Source organism: Rhamphochromis sp. 'chilingali' (genome assembly GCF_963969265.1).
Source record: "Rhamphochromis sp. 'chilingali' genome assembly, chromosome: 21".
In the NCBI taxonomy this organism is placed as follows: Eukaryota; Metazoa; Chordata; class Actinopteri; order Cichliformes; family Cichlidae; genus Rhamphochromis; species Rhamphochromis sp. 'chilingali'.
Window position 1 is genome coordinate 1,972,501 of NC_137949.1, and position 19,064 is coordinate 1,991,564.

General features: G+C 37.1%; 1 protein-coding gene across 7 annotated transcripts in view; it reads right to left on the minus strand.

Moving 5' to 3' along the window:
* adck1 (aarF domain containing kinase 1) overlaps nt 1–19,064 on the minus strand; it is a 121,368-nt gene that overhangs the window by 27,016 nt on the left and 75,288 nt on the right. For all 7 annotated transcript variants that reach the window (XM_080870509.1, XM_080870508.1, XM_080870505.1 and 4 more), the window contains 2 exons: nt 2,943–3,092; nt 1,678–1,875 (listed from right to left, as the gene is read on the minus strand). In XM_080870509.1, coding sequence (XP_080726635.1) covers nt 1,678–1,875; nt 2,943–3,092 — 348 coding nt within the window. The remainder of the gene's footprint in view (nt 1–1,677; nt 1,876–2,942; nt 3,093–19,064) is intronic.

Sequence of the window (19,064 nt, forward strand, 5' to 3'; positions counted from 1 at the left end):
TGAATGACTGAATGTAGTGTAAAGCGCTTTGGGGTCCTATGGACTAGAAAAGCGCTATACAAATGCAGGCCATTTACCATTTACAAGATCCGGGCTATCAACACCTACGCCCTGCCCGTGATCATGTACCCTGCTGGGGTAATAGGCTGGCCAAAGGAGGAGATAGAAGCCACTGACATCAAGACAAGAAAGCTCCTTACCATGCATGGAGGGTTTCACCCCAAGTCCAGCACCCTGAGGCTGTACGCTAAGCGGAAGGAAGGGGGCCGGGGACTGGTGAGTGTCAGCACCACAGTCCAGGATGAGACAACGAACATCCACGAATACATCACGAAGATGGCCCCAACGTGCTCAGTGAATACCTCAGGCAGCAGAAACCCAAGAAAGAGGAGGGAGACGAGGAACCATCATGGAAGGACAGGCCCCTGCACGGTATGTACCACCGGCAGATAGAGGAGGTGGCTGATATCCAGAAATCCTACCAGTGGCTGGACAAAGCTGGACTGAAAGACAGCACAGAGGCACTAATCATGGCAGCACAAGAACAACCTGTTGCTCTACCTCTGGATCACTGGATCACAGTACAGTATCTTGTTTCGCTTTTTGTTGTCGTTTTATTTTTTGTAGCAATAATTGGACTGTAAGAAATTCCTGATAGTTGTTGTTCTGAATTTCACTGAATGTTGACCAAGCAGGTATTGAAAAAAATAACAGTCCATGTACCAACAAAATGAATGTGTCCTCCACCATAAACTGGAGATGGACCTTATTATCAGCATTCAGTTCAGAAGCCTGCATCTCTGGTGGCATGGAGGTACATTAGTACACATCTGGAAAGGCACCATGCCTGCTGAATAGTACATACAGGTTTACAGGCCACATATGCTCCTATTAAGACAACATATTTTTGAGAGGACGGTTTTGTTGCTTCTGTCAGGGTCCTGGATCTCTGACGAAGCATTTTGTATATTTTGGACTCATTGTTTATGTTCAGTTATGTACAGTTTTCTCTCTTCTATCCCTGTAGACCGTAGTGTACTCCATTTGTATTTATTCCCCAGTTATAGATATTGTCGGTTCTGTACACTCTTGTAATTTTACAGCCATAGTTCTCCACTTCCCTTCGTCTCTGTGTTAGGTATTCCGTTATGTTATTTCCTCTCTGACTTTGGTAGCCCTTGTCTTGTGTGTTTAATATTCAGTTTTAGTTTCCCAGTCTCGTTTCCCAGTTGCTTGGACCTGTGTGTTCCCAGCAGTTGTGTTAACTTCTGCAGTTATTTGTACCCTCATTGTGTTTTGTCTCGCTGTCTTCATCATATTGTTTGCTTTTTGTTTTTAAGTGGTACATTTTCTCAGTTTAAACATTTGATGTATTTTCTGTGTTTCTGTGTTTCTGCAAATAAAATATGGGTTGAATTCATTTGCAAATCATTGCATTCTTTTCTTATTTGCATGAATCCCCCTACTGGAGCGCTGAGGCATTACCAGTGGACCAATGTACAATCAACCCAGCAACGGTGTCAAAGCCAAAACCTAAAATGATCCATTACACTACAATTTACTCTTATTCACAGCAGTAGTAATAAAACAGTAATACCAGTCTGTCATGGTTTCAGGTCAAATTGAGAGGATAAGATGATGAAGTAACAGTAAGCTTGAGTGTGTACAAGTTCATACCTCGGAACGGGTGACAGGTACAGAACTAATACCGGCATTCACCGCCTTCCAGGACCGAGCAGTCAGTACACAGGCAAAGAGGGGGTACAGATCCCCAGCGCCCAGTCTGCGGCTGTAACGCTCCACCCCTGACATGTCGCCCTTAATCAAAGCCTGCCACAGCTGACAGTAGTTCAACCTGAAGTCTGGTTGCAGAACCTATGGAGGCAGCAGAGAATATGTGATTAAGAGTGACTGGTTCACAGGTAAGAGGCTGGGCAGTAATACCAGCACTATATTCACTGTTTTACACTGTAGTAGATCACTGAGGTCACTGAGACTTGAACCCATCTGAGATTTTCAGTAGATGCACCTGTGGTATCAACTTGAACATCCTAGGCGACTTCCTTCTTGGGTTAATGCATTCACATTTTTTTCAGAAAACTTGACTTCTGACGTCGAGGTCACTGAGATTTGAAGTTTGAAGTTATCACATTCACAAACCAAGGTGTCCAAGCAGTTACCACAGTGTCTCTTCAGGCTTTTAGGGCTTAGGGTTACAAAAAGAGAGAAATCTGCTTCATCTCTTAATGCATTTCTTACTTTAGGCATATTTAATCCCCCTGCTAAGAACCATTTACCAACTCCAGCACTTGGAGCACAAAAGCCCTGCATAGTATCCTACTGGTAATAACACTGAACATGAGTATGTGTATGTGTGTCTATCTTAGCTTGATTAATATTCTTCTCCAAAATCACAGATGAAATCTCAAATCATTAGGAATAAATTGGTGCTATTATGATCCAAGGGAAGTCTCTGTGTACTGGTACTGTGTGTCAAAAATGATGGAGTTGCATATTTATTACTAAAATCCTCTTTATGCACAAAGAAATAGGCAGAAAATAAACTTATGGAAGAATGGTCCATGTCTGTATCAGACTGTGGGTGTTTGAAAGAACGAGTGTGTTAATAATCAAGGAGTGTGTGTGTTTGTTTGTGTGTCTAGGACATGAGTGCACACATGTGCCTGTATTATTAAGGTGGTGGTGCATTCAAACACAGCACTCTGCTGAGAACAACATCAAATGAGTTGTTTATCAAAAAGCTTTTATCCTGTGTAGCTCTAATAAAAGTGTGCCTGTTAAAGTGTGTATGTTTATTTTTCATGTGCATCTTAGCTGTCTACCCTTTGACTCAAGGCCTCAGCCAACAGCATGAAAAATGGACAGCAATATTGGAACAAATGGCATTTTCTTTCTGCACAGGCAAGATCGAGATTTCCCACCTGATACAGGCCGTGATCAAGCAGAACAACCTCGTTCTTTTTGGTCTGCGGACACTTTCGGACCAGCACATTGCCTGGGTGGGGGTCACAGTGAACAAAGCCGTGGACAAAGATCATTTCACTGTACATCTTGCCCAGGTTTTCTGAGATCTGTTGAAAACATGAAGGGGAATGTGTAAAGTTAAATCAGAAAAAGAAGAAGAGAGAAGAAGCTTAAAATAAGAGTTCAGCAGTTCTTGGTTTGTGCTGTTCAAGAAAGAAAATGTAGAAGTTTTTCTGTCTTTTTGACCCAAATGCAGAAGAAATAAATGAGTCTGATGGCAGTGAGTCCAAGAAAAATGCAGTTTAATTACTACAAAGACAAAGAGGGAAAAAAAGCCTTCAAAGCTGACAGCAGGAAAAGCACTAACCTACTAATCAGGTGAGATGAGAGATGAGAGATGGCCTTTATTTGTCAGTTGCAGGTCTTTTGCCCACAACCGAGATGACAGACCTTGCCGACCGTACATACAATACAAACATCACATTGGGGAGACAGGTCAGGCTAGGTAGCGAGGAAAAAAAACATTGAAATGTGTAACACAGAAGGATAATACAGGAATGCACAGATATCAACACACCACAGCACAATAAACACAGACAGCAACATGGGAAAGAGTTCCAGTGTGTACATCTGATCTGGGACCGCTGCAATCTTTCGACTGCGCCTCCAGCTGCCCCGATGTCCACATCATGGGGGAGGTAAGCGTTGGAGGTGGCATTGGATCCAGGGTAGGGAGGGTGATGCGTCAGTGAGTGCTTATCAGTATCAGTATATGTATGTGTGTGTGTGTCCATAGTTCAGCTGAGACAGTGTCCTTCGCCCTGCCAGGCTAAGTAAACAGTCTTCCAGCCAACCCAGGTGGCCTTGCATGGAATGGGAAGGAACAGACTCAACACAGTCGTTATCAGGGAGTTTTTGTTCGGCTCCGGCTTTGAGCCCACAGCTGGCGCCGATGGGATAGCCGCATTATGATGGTCATGAGAATTTCAAAGCTGTTCTTTAACACTCCAACACTGGTCTCTCAATCTCCCGTTGGAGAACCGCAAGTTTCTCCATGATGTTATCAAACTTGTGCTCTGTGGTCTTGTCATTCTTGTGCTCAAAGAGCAGATTCTGAGACCTCACGACCGCAGTCAGCTGCTCCAAGATGTAATCTGACTACCACTCAGAGGTGTTGTTCGAAGTGGACTTTTCCCTGATGTAATCCAATGTACGCTCAGAGGTTATTCTGAGTATTCATGGCAGCCGTAAGCTTCTCCAAGGTCTTAACCGTGCTGCACTCAGTGAGCCCTTTCTGTGAAGTCGCACCTCATCCCAGCGGACAGTCTTGTGGGCGTTTGAACAGCCGGTTCCGCTTTCTTAATTCTCCGATAAGCCAGGGCCAAGCCAGCTCCGATCAGCAAGAACCCTGTTATCATGGTTTCGAATAGGTCGATATCTTCAGCGTCCTCGATCGACAGTCCCGCCAGGCACACGATCCTCCATTTCTGCCACCCGTCCATCGTGTATCCGGCAGGGAAAGTACCTCCAGGACACTCGGGCTCTCCCGAGCCAAGACTTCTCGTTGAGAAAAGGGTGTCAATAGCATTCAGAGACCAGTTGATCAAATCCATAATTGTGTGGATGCTTTAAGCATCCACACTATTGAGTTCCTGTTTCTCTTTATTGTGTGGATGCTTTAAGCATCCACACTATTGAGTTCCTGTTTCTCTTTATTCTTTATTGTGTGGATGCTTTAAGCATCCACACTATTGAGTTCCTGTTTCTCTTTATTCTATATTATTATTATTGTGTGGATGCTTTAAGCATCCACACTATTGAGTTCCTGTTTCTCTTTATTGTGTGGATGCCTTAATAGGCATCCACACTATTGAGATCCTGTTTCTCTTTCTTCTTTATTGTGTGGATGCTTTAAGCATCCACACTATAGAGTTCCTGTTTCTCTTTATTGTGTGGATGCTTTAAGCATCCACACTATTGAGTTCCTGTTTCTCTTTATTGTGTGGATGCCTTAATAGGCATCCACACTATTGAGTTCCTGTTTCTCTTTATTCTTTATTATTCCGGGTGTTTCCGTACACTTTTCGCCGTGGAACTACTTCCACAATTTTTGTGCTATTTTCACCGTTCAAACTCTAAACTGTTCTGCTCTTTCTGCTAATGCCGGCTATGACTTTTGGTGTTTATTACTATTATACTTTTTAAAATATTACACTTTTTTCCTTTAATTTGTCCCATTGAAATGAATGGGAAACTTCCACAATTCTGCTAAAACTTTCTTGTCTTTGAAACTTAACTACTGCCTCATACTTTCACCTAGAAACTCCATTCAAACTTTAAAACGTTCTCAAATGATTGGGCTATTCCTGTATGATTCAGCTTTTTCAGATCTTCTACTGTTTTCATCTTATCTCTCTTTAAGTCTTCAGTTGCAAAATTGTGATTTTTCAGAAAATACATGCGTTGCTATGGTTGCTATGCAATTAACTCAGAGGAGACAGTGAAACTGTTTGAATTTTCTCTTCATGTCCAAACAACTTCTTGCTACTCGCTCAATTTCCACTCAAGCCCCACAGATTATACACCAAAACGTAGGTATTTTTGCTGGCTTTCAGAAAATGTCCCTATCATTGTTGTGGGACTCATAGTTATTTTGCAAATCTCCTCAGAGTAACACAAAGTCAGAAAACTCTCCATATAAACTCAATGGAGAGTTTGTTCAAAATCACCGCTGGATTTCTCTAATGAGAGGCATTTTCAAATTGTCATATCTCCTTAACGAAGCGAAGTTAAGACATGAGGCTTGTCCCGGTATATCTTCAGACACTCCTGATGCTCACAATTCAAGAATTATTTTCTCACCTATTACCATTCTGAGATGAGTTAGACTTGTTTGAGGGTAGGAAATTTGTCCCTCGCTCAGATTTCATCAGATTTCAAATTCTGGAAATGAGTCACTTTTTTCTCTCATCATATCTTTTTGATGGATTTCCACAGAGCCCTGAAAATTTCCATGACTGTTCACCAAAGCCTGCTGTCTCTTACGGTGAAAGAATGATATCGATACTCCAAATAGATTTCAAGTCACAAAGCGTTGTTTGAGGGCAAGTCAAGGCAGTTTTTGCTTCGCTCTACTCAGTTATGGTGCATTAGAAGTCAAATATCTTTAATAATTCATATTTTAATGATAAATTGTAAACACTGGAAGATTCCCCCATCTCTTCTGAACAAAACGGTGTAAGAATGACCGCTCTAGCCCCTACGGTTTGGAAATTATGGTCATTTGTTTGAGGGGAGTCCTCACTATGAGAAATATGCTGCAATAATCCTGTACCTCTCTGTGCTGCGTGTGTAAAAAGAGGCACATGTTTTGGCGGGAAAAAGTACACAGGCTCTCTGATTGGTGGATTCAAATTCAGCAGCTCCCAGGCTGACCTAGAAACTTACTTCTCTCTCCCTGTGCATTTTTTTGCTGATTTTTTCATTTAACAAGTATATTTGAGGGACCCTCAGCATGTTCAGCATTTTTTCAGCTGTCCATTTTGCTTTTCCAATTTTTCTGTTTAACTTATTACTATTGTGCTAAATCATACTATTTCTGCTATTTTATAAGATTTGTGCCTAATATAGTATTTCTGCTAAATTACAGTATTTCTGCTTTTTATACTATTTGTGCTAAAACATAGTATTTCTACTAAATGTAGTATTTATGCTTAATCATACTGTTTCTGCTATTTCATAAGATTTGTGCTTAATATAGTATTTCTGCTTTTAATAGGATTTGTGCTTAATATAGTATTTCTGCTTTTTATAGAATTTGTGCTTAATATAGTATTTCTGCTAAATTATAGTATTTCTGCTTTTTATAGGATTTGTGCTAAAACATAGTATTTCTACTAAATGTAGTATTTATGCTTAATCATAGTATTTCTATATATTTCTGCCTGGTCCCCAGGCAGCCAATCCTCTGTGAGGACTTAGACATTCAAATTTTCAAATCAGGTCCTGCACGGTTTCCCAGCCAATCATATATGTGTCCTGAGGCATTCAAATTTGCATATTGGGGACTTCATGGCTTCTAAGCCAGCCAATCATATCTGAGGGCTGAGGAATTCAAATCCACAAATCAGGGCCTGCACAGCTTCCCAGCCAGCCAATCATGTATGTGGGCTCCAGGTATTCAAATTTGCATATTGGGGAATTCGTGGCTTCTAAGTCAACAAGTCATCCGTGTCATATATCTCTAAAAATTCATATTTTAATGATAAATTGTCAACCCTTGAAGATTCCCCCATCTCTTCTGAACAAAACGGTGTAAGAATGACCGTTCTAGCTCCTACGGTTAGGAAATTATGGTCATTTGTTTGAGGGGAGTCGTCATTATGAGAAATAGACTGCAATGATCCTGTGTCTCTCTGTGCTGCGTGTGTAAAAAGGATGCACCTGTTTTGGAGGGAAAGAGTGCACAGGCTCTCTGATTGGTGGATTCAAATTCAGCAGCTCCCGGGCTGACCTAGAAACTCACTTTTCTCTCCCTGTGTGTGTGTGTGTGTGTGTGTGTGTGTGTGTGTGTGTGACAGAGAGAGAGAGAGAGAGAGAGAGAGAAAGGCTTTTAATGGGATGATCTCATTCTAAGATTCAAATTCAATATATTTAGACTGGTTGACTGAATTGGATCTTGTGTGTGTGTCTCTCTGTGCATGTGTGTTTTCTTATGTGTACATATTTGTGATTGTGTGGCTGTTATAGATTTTTTTGCAGATTTTTGTCATTTAACAAGTATAGTTGAGGGACCTTCAGCATGTTCATCATTTTTTCAGCTGTCCATTTTTGCTTTTCCAATTTTTCTGTTTAAGTTATTACTATTGTGCTAAATCATACTATTTCTGCTATTTTATAAGATTTGTGCCAAATACCGTATTTCTGCCAAATATAGTATTTCTGATTAATTATAGTTTTTTCTACCAAATCATAGTACAGTATTTCTGCTTTTTATAAGGTTGTGCTTAATATAGTATTTCTGCTAAATTATAGTATTTCTGCTTTTTATAGTATTTGTGCTAAATTATAGTATTTCTGCCAAATTATAATATTTGTGCTAAAACAGTCTTAATTTAAAATTACAATATTCATAGTTCATCACAGTGTCTCTGGTAAATCACAATATTTCTGCTCTGTTGTACTATTTTTCTAAATCATAGTGTTTCTGTAATGTTTAAGTATTTTTGGCTAAATATATTCTTTCTGTTATCTTATACTATTTCTCCTAGATTCTTGTATTTTTGAGAAGTTATCATGTTTCTGGTAAGTTACAATATTTCTGCTAAATTCTGCTATGCTATTGTATTTCTGCCAAGTATTATGTTTCCTCTAAGATATTGCAGTTCTGCTAAGTTATTCCATTTTAGCAAACTTCTTTTGCTTCTGCAAAGTTTTTACAATTTCTGCAACTTTTCAGCTTTTTCAGCTACTTTTTGCATACAGCTTCAGCTTTAAGCATCCACACTGCATTTTCGCAGGAAATGCAAATTTTTCTAGTTATTGTGTGGATGCTTTAAGCATCCACACTATTGAGTTCCTGTTTCTCTTTATTGTGTGGATGCTTTAAGCATCCACACTATTGAGTTCCTGTTTCTCTTTATTCTTTATTATTGTGTGGATGCTTAAGCATCCACACTATTGAGTTCCTGTTTCTCTTTATTCTTTATTATTCTTAGGACTTCCGTACACTTTTCGCCGTGGAACTACTTCCACAATTTTTGTGCTATTTTCACCGTTCAAACTTTAAACTATTCAGCTATTTTTGCTAATGCCGGCTATGACTTTTGCTATTTTTAACTATTATACTTTTTAAAATATTCCACTTTTTTCCTTTAATTTGTCCCATTGAAATGAATGGGAAACTTCTGCAATTCTGCTAAAATTTGCTTGTTTTTGAAACTTAACTACTTCCTCATATTTTCACCTAGAACAACCATTCAAACTTTAAAATGTTCACAAATTATTGGGCTATTCAGGTATGATTCAGCTTTTTCAAATCTTTTACTGTTTTACTTTTATGCCTCTTAAAGTTTTGAGTTGCAAAATTGTGATTTTTCACAAAATACATGCGTTGTTATGGTTGCTATGCTCTTGGCTTCCAGTGTGCCACTGAAGCTTTTGCAGTCTTCTCTTCATGTCCGAACAACTGTTTGCTACTTGCTCAATTTTCACTCAACTTCCACACATTATACATCAAAACGTAGGTATTTTTGCTGGCTTTCAGAAAATGTCACTATCATTGTTGTGGTATTCATAGAACTTTCGCAAATCTCCTCAGACCAACACAATGTCAGAAAACTCTCCATATAAAGTCAATGGAGAGTTTGTTCAAAATCACCGCTGCATTTCTGTAATGAGAGGCATATTCGAATCGTCATATCTCCTTAACGAAGCAAAGTTAAGACATGAGGCTTGTCCCCGAATATCTTCAGACACCCCTGACGCTCACAATTCAAGAATTTCTTTCTCACCTATTACCGTTCTGAAATGAGTTGGACTTGTTTGAGGGTAGGAAATTCGTCCTTCGCTCAGATTTCTTCAGATTTCAAACTGTGGAAATGAACCACTTTTTTCTCTCGTCATAACTTTTTGTTGGATTTCCACAGAGACCTGAAAATTTCCATGATTGGTCACCAAAGCCTGCTGTCTCTTACGGTGAAAGAATGATATCGATACTCCAAATAGATTTCAAGTCACAAAGCGTTGTTTGAGGGCAAGTCAAGGCAGTTTTTGCTTCGCTCTACTCAGTTATGGTGCATTACAAGTCAAATATCTTTAATAATTCATATTTTAATGATAAATTGTTAACACTGGAAGATTCCCCCATCTCTTCTGAACAAAACGGTGTAAGAATGACGGCTCTAGCCCCTACGGTTAGGAAATTATGGTCATTTGTTTGAGGGGAGTCCTCACTATGAGAAATAGGCTGCAATAATCCTGTGCCTCTCTGTGCTGCGTGTGTAAAAAGATGCACCTGTTTTGGCGGGAAAACGTAAACAGCCACTCTGATTGGTGGATTTAAATTCGGCAGCTCTCTCCCTCTGTGTGTGTGTGTGTGTGTGTGTGTGTGTGTGTGTGTGTGTGTGTGTTTAGTGGGAGAGAGAGGACCCTGCCCTTATTTGGCAGCATGTCATTGTAGGATTTAAATTGAATATAGTTAGACTGGTTGACTGGATTAGAGCCTGTGTTTGTGTGTCCCTCTGTGCATTTGTGTTTCAATATGCCTCCATATTTGTCATTTTGTAAGTTATTACTATTCTGCTAAATTATAGTATTTCTGCTTTTTATACTATTTGTGCTAAAACATAGTATTTCTACTAAATGTAGTATTTATGCTTAATCATACTATTTCTGCTTTTTATAGGATTTGTGCCTAATATAGTATTTCTGCTTTTTATAGGATTTGTGCTTAATATAGTATTTCTGCTAAATTATAGTATTTCTGCTTTTTATACTATTTGTGCTAAAACATAGTATTTCTACTAAATGTAGTACTTATGCTTAATCATACGATTTCTGCTTTTTATAGGATTTGTGCCTAATATAGTATTTCTGCTTTTTATAGGATTTGTGCTTAATATAGTATTTCTGCTAAATTATAGTATTTCTGCTTTTTATAGGATTTGTGCTAAAACATAGTATTTCTACTAAATGTAGTATTTATGCTTAATCATAGTATTTCTATATATTTCTGCCAGGTCCCCAGGCAGCCAATCCTCTGTGAGGACTGAGGCATTCAAATTTTCAAATCAGGGCCTGCACGGCTTCCCAGCCAATCATATATGTGTCCTGAGGCATTCAAATTTGCATATTGGGGCCTTCATGGCTTCTAAGCCAGCCAATCATATCAGGGCTGAGGAATTCAAATCCACAAATCAGGGCCTGCACGGCTTCCCAGCCAGCCAATCATATATGTGGCCTCAGCCATTCAAATTTGCATATTGGGGAATTCGTGGCTTCTAAGTCAATAAGTCATCCATGTCATATATCTCTAAAAATTCATATTTTAATGATAAATTGTCAACACTTGAAGATTCCCCAATCACTTCTGAACAAAACGGTGTAAGAATGACCGCTCTAGCCCCTACAGTTAGGGAATTATGGTCATTTGTTTGAGGGGAGTCGTCACTATGAGAAATAGACTGCAATAATCCTGTGTCTCTCTGTGCTGCGTGTGTAAACAGAAGCACCTGTTTTGGCGGGAAAAAGTACACAGCCACTCTGATTGGTGGATTCAAATTCAGCAGCTCTCTCCCTCTTTGTGTTTGTGTGTGTTTGTGTGTGTGTGTGTGTGTGTGTGTGTGTGTGACAGAGAGAGAGAGAGAGAGAGAGAAAGCCTTTTAATGGGATGATCTCATTGTAAGATTCAAATTCAATATATTTAGACTGGTTGACTGAATTGGATCTTGTGTGTGTGTCTCTCTGTGCATGTGTGTTTCCTCATGTGTACATATTTATAATTGTGTGGCTGTCATAAATTTTTTTGCAGATTTTTGTCATTTAACAAGTATATTTGAGGGAACCTCAGCATGTTCAGCATTTTTTCAGCTGTCCATTTTGCTTTTCCGATTTTTCTGTTTAACTTATTACTATTGTGCTAAATCATACTATTTCTGCTATTTTATAAGATTTGTGCTTAATATACTATTTCTGCTTTTATAGGATTTGTGCTTAATATAGTATTTCTGCTTTTTATAAGATTTGTGCTTAATATAGTATTTCTACTAAATGTAGTATTTATGCTTAATCATAGTATTTCTGCTTTTTATAGGATTTGTGCTTAATATAGTATTTCTGCTTTTTATAAGATTTGTGCTTAATATAGTATTTCTGCTAAATGTAGTATTTATGCTTAATCATACTATTTCTGCTTTTCATAGGATTTGTGCTTAATATAGTATTTCTGCTAAATTTAGTATTTCTGATTAATTATAGTTTTTCTACTAAATCATAGTACAGTATTTCTGCTTTTTATGGGATTTGTGCTAAAACAAAGTATTTCTACTAAATGTAGTATTTATGCTTAATCATACCATGTCTGCTTTTTATAGGATTTGTGCTTAATATAGTATTTCTGCTAAATTATAGTATTTCTGCCAAATTATAATATTTGTGCTAAAACATAGTCTTAATTTAAAATTACAATATTCATAGTTCATCACAGTGTCTCTGGTAAATCACAATATTTCTGCTCTGTTGTACTATTTTTCTAAATCATAGTGTTTCTGTAATGTTTAAGTATTTTTGGCTAAATATATTCTTTCTGTTATCTTATACTATTTCTCCTAAATTCTTGTATTTTTGAGAAGTTATCATGTTTCTGGTAAGTTACAATATTTCTGCTAAATTCTGCTATGCTATTGTATTTCTGCCAAGTATTATGTTTCCTCTAAGATATTGCAGTTCTGCTAAGTTATTCCATTTTAGCAAACTTCTTTTGCTTCTGCAAAGTTTTTACAATTTCTGCAACTTTTCAGCTTTTTCAGCTACTTTTTGCATACAGCTTCAGCTTTAAGCATCCACACTGCATTTTCGCAGGAAATGCAAATTTTTCTAGTTATTATTATTCTTAGGACTTCCGTACACTTTTCGCCGTAGAACTACTTCCACAATTTTCAGCCGATTTTCACCGTTCAAATTTTAAACTATTCTGCTATTTTTGCTCTTTCCGGCTATGACTTTTGCTATTTTTAACTATTATACTTTTTAAAATATTCCACTTTTTTCCTTTAATTTGTCCCATTGAAATGAATGGGAAACTTCAGCAATTCTGCTAAAATTTGCTTGTTTTTGAAACTTAACTACTTCCTCATACTTTCACCTAGAACAACCATTCAAATTTTAAAATGTTCACAAATTATTGGGCTATTCAGGTATGATTCAGCTTTTTCAAATCTTTTACTGTTTTACTTTTATGCCTCTTAAAGTTTTGAGTTGCAAAATTGTGATTTTTCACAAAATACATGCGTTGTTATGGTTGCTATGCTCTTGGCTTCCAGTGTGCCACTGAAGCTTTTGCAGTCTTCTCTTCATGTCCGAACAACTGTTTGCTACTTGCTCAATATTCACTCAACTTCCACAAATTATACATCAAAACGTAGGTATTTTTTCTGGCTTTCAGAAAATGTCACTATCATTGTTGTGGTATTCATAGAACTTTCGCAAATCTCCTCAGACTAACACAAGGTCAGAAAACTCTCCATATAAAGTCAATGGAGAGTTTGTTCAAAATCACCGCTGCATTTCTGTAATGAGAGGCATATTCGAATCGTCATATCTCCTTAACGAAGCAAAGTTAAGACATGAGGCTTGTCCCGGCATATCTTCAGACACTCCTGACGCTCACAATTCAAGAATTTCTTTCTCAACTATTACCGTTCTGAAATGAGTTGGACTTGTTTGAGGGTAGGAAATTCGTCCTTCGCTCAGATTTCTTCAGATTTCAAAGTCTGGAAATGAACCACTTTTTTCTCTCGTCATAACTTTTTGTTGGATTTCCACAGAGACCTGAAAATTTCCATGATTGTTCACCAAAGCCTGCTGTCTCTTACGGTGAAAGAATGATATCGATACTCCAAATAGATTTCAAGTTACAAAGCGTTGTTTGAGGGCAAGTCAAGGCAGTTTTTGCTTCGCTCTACTCAGTTATGGTGCATTACAAGTCAAATATCTTTAATAATTCATATTTTAATGATAAATTGTAAACACTGGAAGATTCCCCATGTCTTCTGAACAAAACGGTGTAAGAATGACCGTTCTAGCCTCTACGGTTAGGAAATTATGGTCATTTGTTTGAGGGGAGTCGTCACTATGAGAAATAGACTGCAATAATCCTGTGCCTCTCTCTGCTGCGTGTGTAAAAAGATGCACCTTTTTTGGCGGGAAAACGTAAACAGCCACTCTGATTGGTGGATTTAAATTCGGCAGCTCTCTCCCTCTGTGTCTGTCTGTCTGTGTGTGTGTGTGTGTGTGTGTGTGTGTGTGTGTGTGTGTGTGTGTGTGTGTGTGTTTGTGTTTAGTGGGAGAGAGAGAACCCTACCCTTATTTGGCAGCATGTCATTGTAGGATTTAAATTGAATATAGTTAGACTGATTGACTGGATTAGAGCCTGTGTTTGTGTGTCCCTCTCTGCATTTCTGTTTCAATATGCCTCCATATTTGTAATTTTGTAAGTTATTGCTATTCTGCTAAATCATAGTATTTCTGGTACTTTTCGGTACTTGTGCTAAATACAGTATTTCTGCTAAATTATAGTATTTCTGCTTTATTATACTATTTGTGCTAAAACATAGTATTTCTACTAAATGTAGTATTTCTGCTTTTTATACTATTTGTGCTAAATTATAATATTTCTCCTTTTTATACTATTTGTGCTAAATTATAATATTTCTGCTTTTTATACTATTTGTGCTAAATTATAATATTTCTGCTTTTTATACTATTTGTGCTAAAACATAGTATTTCTACTAAATGTAGTATTTCTGCTTTTTATACTATTTGTGCTAAATTATAATATTTCTGCTTTTTATACTATTTGTGCTAAATTATAATATTTCTGCTTTTTATACTATTTGTGCTAAATTATAATATTTCTGCTTTTTATACTATTTGTGCTAAAACATAGTATTTCTACTAAATGTAGTATTTATGCTTAATCATACTATTTCTGCTTTTTATAGGATTTGTGCTTAATATAGTATTTCTGCTAAATTATAGTATTTCTGCTTTTTATAGTATTTGTGCTAAAACATAGTATTTCTACTAAATGTAGTATTTATGCTTAATCATAGTATTTCTATATATTTCTGCCAGGTCCCCAGGCAGCCAATCCTCTGTGAGGACTTAGACATTCAAATTTTCAAATCAGGGCCTGCACGGTTTCCCAGCCAATCATATATGTGTCCTGAGGCATTCAAATTTGCATATTGGGGCCTTCATGGCTTCTAAGCCAGCCAATCATATCTGAGGGCTGAGGAATTCAAATCCACAAATCAGGGCCTGCACGGCTTCCCAGGCAGCCAATCATATATGTGGCCTCAGGCATTCAAATTTGCATATTGGGGGAATTCGTGGCTTCTAAGTCAACAAGTCATCCATGTCGTATATCTCTAAAAATTCACATTTTAATGATAAATTGTTAACACTGGAAGATTCCCCCATCTCTTCTGAACAAAACGGTGTAAGAATGACCGTTCTAGCCCCTACGGTTTGGAAATTATGGTCATTTGTTTGAGGGGAGTCCTCACTATGAGAAATAGGCTGCAATAATCCTGTGCCTCTCTCTGCTGCGTGTGTAAAAAGATGCACCTGTTTTGGCGGGAAAAAGTACACAGGCTCTCTGATTGGTGGATTCAAATTCAGCAGCTCCCAGGCTGACCTAGAAACTTACTTCTCTCTCCCTGTGCATTTTTTTGCTGATTTTTTCATTTAACAAGTATATTTGAGGGACCCTCAGCATGTTCAGCATTTTTTCAGCTGTCCATTTTGCTTTTCTAATTTTTCTGTTTAACTTATTACTATTGTGCTAAATCATACTGTTTCTGCTATTTCATAAGATTTGTGCTTAATATAGTATTTCTGCTTTTAATAGGATTTGTGCTTAATATAGTATTTCTGCTTTTTATAGAATTTGTGCTTAATATAGTATTTCTGCTTTTTATAGAATTTGTGCTTAATATAGTATTTCTGCTTTTTATAGGATTTGTGCTTAATATAGTATTTCTGCTAAATTATAGTATTTCTGCTTTTTATAGTATTTGTGCTAAAACATAGTATTTCTACTAAATGTAGTATTTATGCTTAATCATAGTATTTCTATATATTTCTGCCAGGTCCCCAGGCAGCCAATCCTCTGTGAGGACTTAGACATTCAAATTTTCAAATCAGGGCCTGCACTTTTTCCCAGCCAATCATATATGTGTCCTGAGGCATTCAAATTTGCATATTGGGGCCTTCATGGCTTCTAAGCCAGCCAATCATATCTGAGGGCTGAGGAATTCAAATCCACAAATCAGGGCCTGCACGGCTTCCCAGCCAGCCAATCATATATGTGGCCTCAGGCATTCAAATTTGCATATTGGGGGAATTCGTGGCTTCTAAGTCAACAAGTCATCCATGTCGTATATCTCTAAAAATTCACATTTTAATGATAAATTGTTAACACTGGAAGATTCCCCCATCTCTTCTGAACAAAACGGTGTAAGAATGACCGCTCTAGCCCCTACGGTTAGGAAATTATGGTCATTTGTTTGAGGGGAGTCGTCACTATGAGAAATAGGCTGCAATAATCCTGTGCCTCTCTCTGCTGCGTGTGTAAAAAGATGCACCTGTTTTGGCGGGAAAAAGTACACAGGCTCTCTGATTGGTGGATTCAAATTCAGCAGCTCCCAGGCTGACCTAGAAACTTACTTCTCTCTCCCTGTGCATTTTTATGCTGATTTTTTCATTTAACAAGTATATTTGAGGGACCCTCAGCATGTTCAGCATTTTTTCAGCTGTCCATTTTGCTTTTCCAATTTTTCTGTTTAACTTATTACTATTGTGCTAAATCATACTGTTTCTGCTATTTCATAAGATTTGTGCTTAATATACTATTTCTGCTTTTATAGGATTTGTGCTTAATATAGTATTTCTGCTTTTTATAAGATTTGTGCTTAATATAGTATTTCTACTAAATGTAGTATTTATGCTTAATCATAGTATTTCTGCTTTTTATAGGATTTGTGCTTAATATAGTATTTATGCTTTTTATAAGATTTGTGCTTAATATAGTATTTCTGCTAAATGTAGTATTTATGCTTAATCATACTATTTCTGCTTTTCATAGGATTTGTGCTTAATATAGTATTTCTGCTAAATTTAGTATTTCTGATTAATTATAGTTTTTCTACTAAATCATAGTACAGTATTTCTGCTTTTTATGGGATTTGTGCTAAAACAAAGTATTTCTACTAAATGTAGTATTTGTGCTTAATCATACCATTTCTGCTTTTTATAGGATTTGTGCTTAATATAGTATTTCTGCTAAATTATAGTATTTCTGCCAAATTATAATATTTGTGCTAAAACATAGTCTTAATTTAAAATTACAATATTCATAGTTCATCACAGTGTCTCTGGTAAATCACAATATTTCTGCTCTGTTGTACTATTTTTCTAAATCATAGTGTTTCTGTAATGTTTAAGTATTTTTGGCTAAATATATTCTTTCTGTTATCTTATACTATTTCTCCTAAATTCTTGTATTTTTGAGAAGTTATCATGTTTCTGGTAAGTTACAATATTTCTGCTAAATTCTGCTATGCTATTGTATTTCTGCCAAGTATTATGTTTCCTCTAAGATATTGCAGTTCTGCTAAGTTATTCCATTTTAGCAAACTTCTTTTGCTTCTGCAAAGTTTTTACAATTTCTGCAACTTTTCAGCTTTTTCAGCTACTTTTTGCATACAGCTTCAGCTTTAAGCATCCACACTGCATTTTCGCAGGAAATGCAAATTTTTCTAGTTGTGTGGATGCTTAAGCATCCACACTATTGAGTTCCTGTTTCTCTTTATTCTTTATTGTGTGGATGCTTTAAGCATCCACACTATTGAGTTCCTGTTTCTCTTTATTCTTTATACTTTATTCTAGTTGCTTCCGTACACTTTTCGCCGTTTAACTACTTCCACAATTTTTGTGCTATTTTCACCGTTCAAACTTTAAACTATTCAGCTATTTTTGCTAATTCCTGCTACGATTTTTGCTATTTTTAACTATTATACTTTTTAAAATATTAAGCTTTTTTCCTTTAATTTGTCCCATTGAAATGAATGGGAAACTTCTGCAATTCTGCTAAATTTTGCCTGTTTTTGAAACTTAACTACTTCCTCATATTTTCACCTAGAACAACCATTCAAATTTTAAAATGTTCACAAATTATTTGGCTATTCAGGTATGATTCAGCTTTTTCAAATCTTTTACTGTTTTACTTTTATGCCTCTTAAAGTTTTGAGTTGCAAAATTGTGATTTTTCACAAAATACATGTGTTGTTATGGTTGCTATGCTCTTGGCTTCCAGTGTGCCACTGAAGGTTTTGCAATTTTCACTTCATGTCCGAACAACTTCCTGCTACTTGCTCAATTTTCACTCAACTTCCACAAATTATACATCAAAACGTAGGTATTTTTGCTGGCTTTCAGAAAATGTCACCATCATTGTTGTGGGATTTATAGAATTTTTGCAAATCTCCTCAGACTAACACAAGGTCAGAAAACTCTCCATATAAAGTGAATGGAGAGCTTGTTCAAAATCACCGCTGGATTTCTGTAATGAGAGGCATATTCGAATCGTCATATCTCCTTAACGAAGCAAAGTTAAGACATGAGGCTTGTCCCCGAATATCTTCAGACACCCCTGACGCTCACAATTCAAGAATTTCTTTCTCACCTATTACCGTTCTGAAATGAGTTGGACTTGTTTGAGGGTAGGAAATTCGTCCTTCGCTCAGATTTCTTCAGATTTCAAACTGTGGAAATGAACCACTTTTTTCTCTCATCATAACTTTTTGTTGGATTTCCACAGAGACCTGAAAATTTCCATGATTGTTCACCAAAGCCTGCTGTCTCTTACGGTGAAAGAATGATATCGATACTCCAAATAGATTTCGAGTTAGAAAGCGTTGTTTGAGGGCAAGTCAAGGCAGTTTTTGCTTCGCTCTACTCAGTTATGGTGCATTACAAGTCAAATATCTTTAATAATTCATATTTTAATGATAAATTGTAAACACTGGAAGATTCCCCCATCTCTTCTGAACAAAACGGTGTAAGAATGACCGCTCTAGCCCCTACAGTTTGGAAATTATGGTCATTTGTTTGAGGGGAGTCCTCACTATGAGAAATAGGCTGCAATAATCCTGTGCCTCTCTGTGCTGCGTGTGTAAAAAGAGGCACATGTTTTGGCGGGAAAAAGTACACAGGCTCTCTGATTGGTGGATTCAAATTCAGCAGCTCCCAGGCTGACCTAGAAACTTACTTCTCTCTCCCTGTGCATTTTTTTGCTG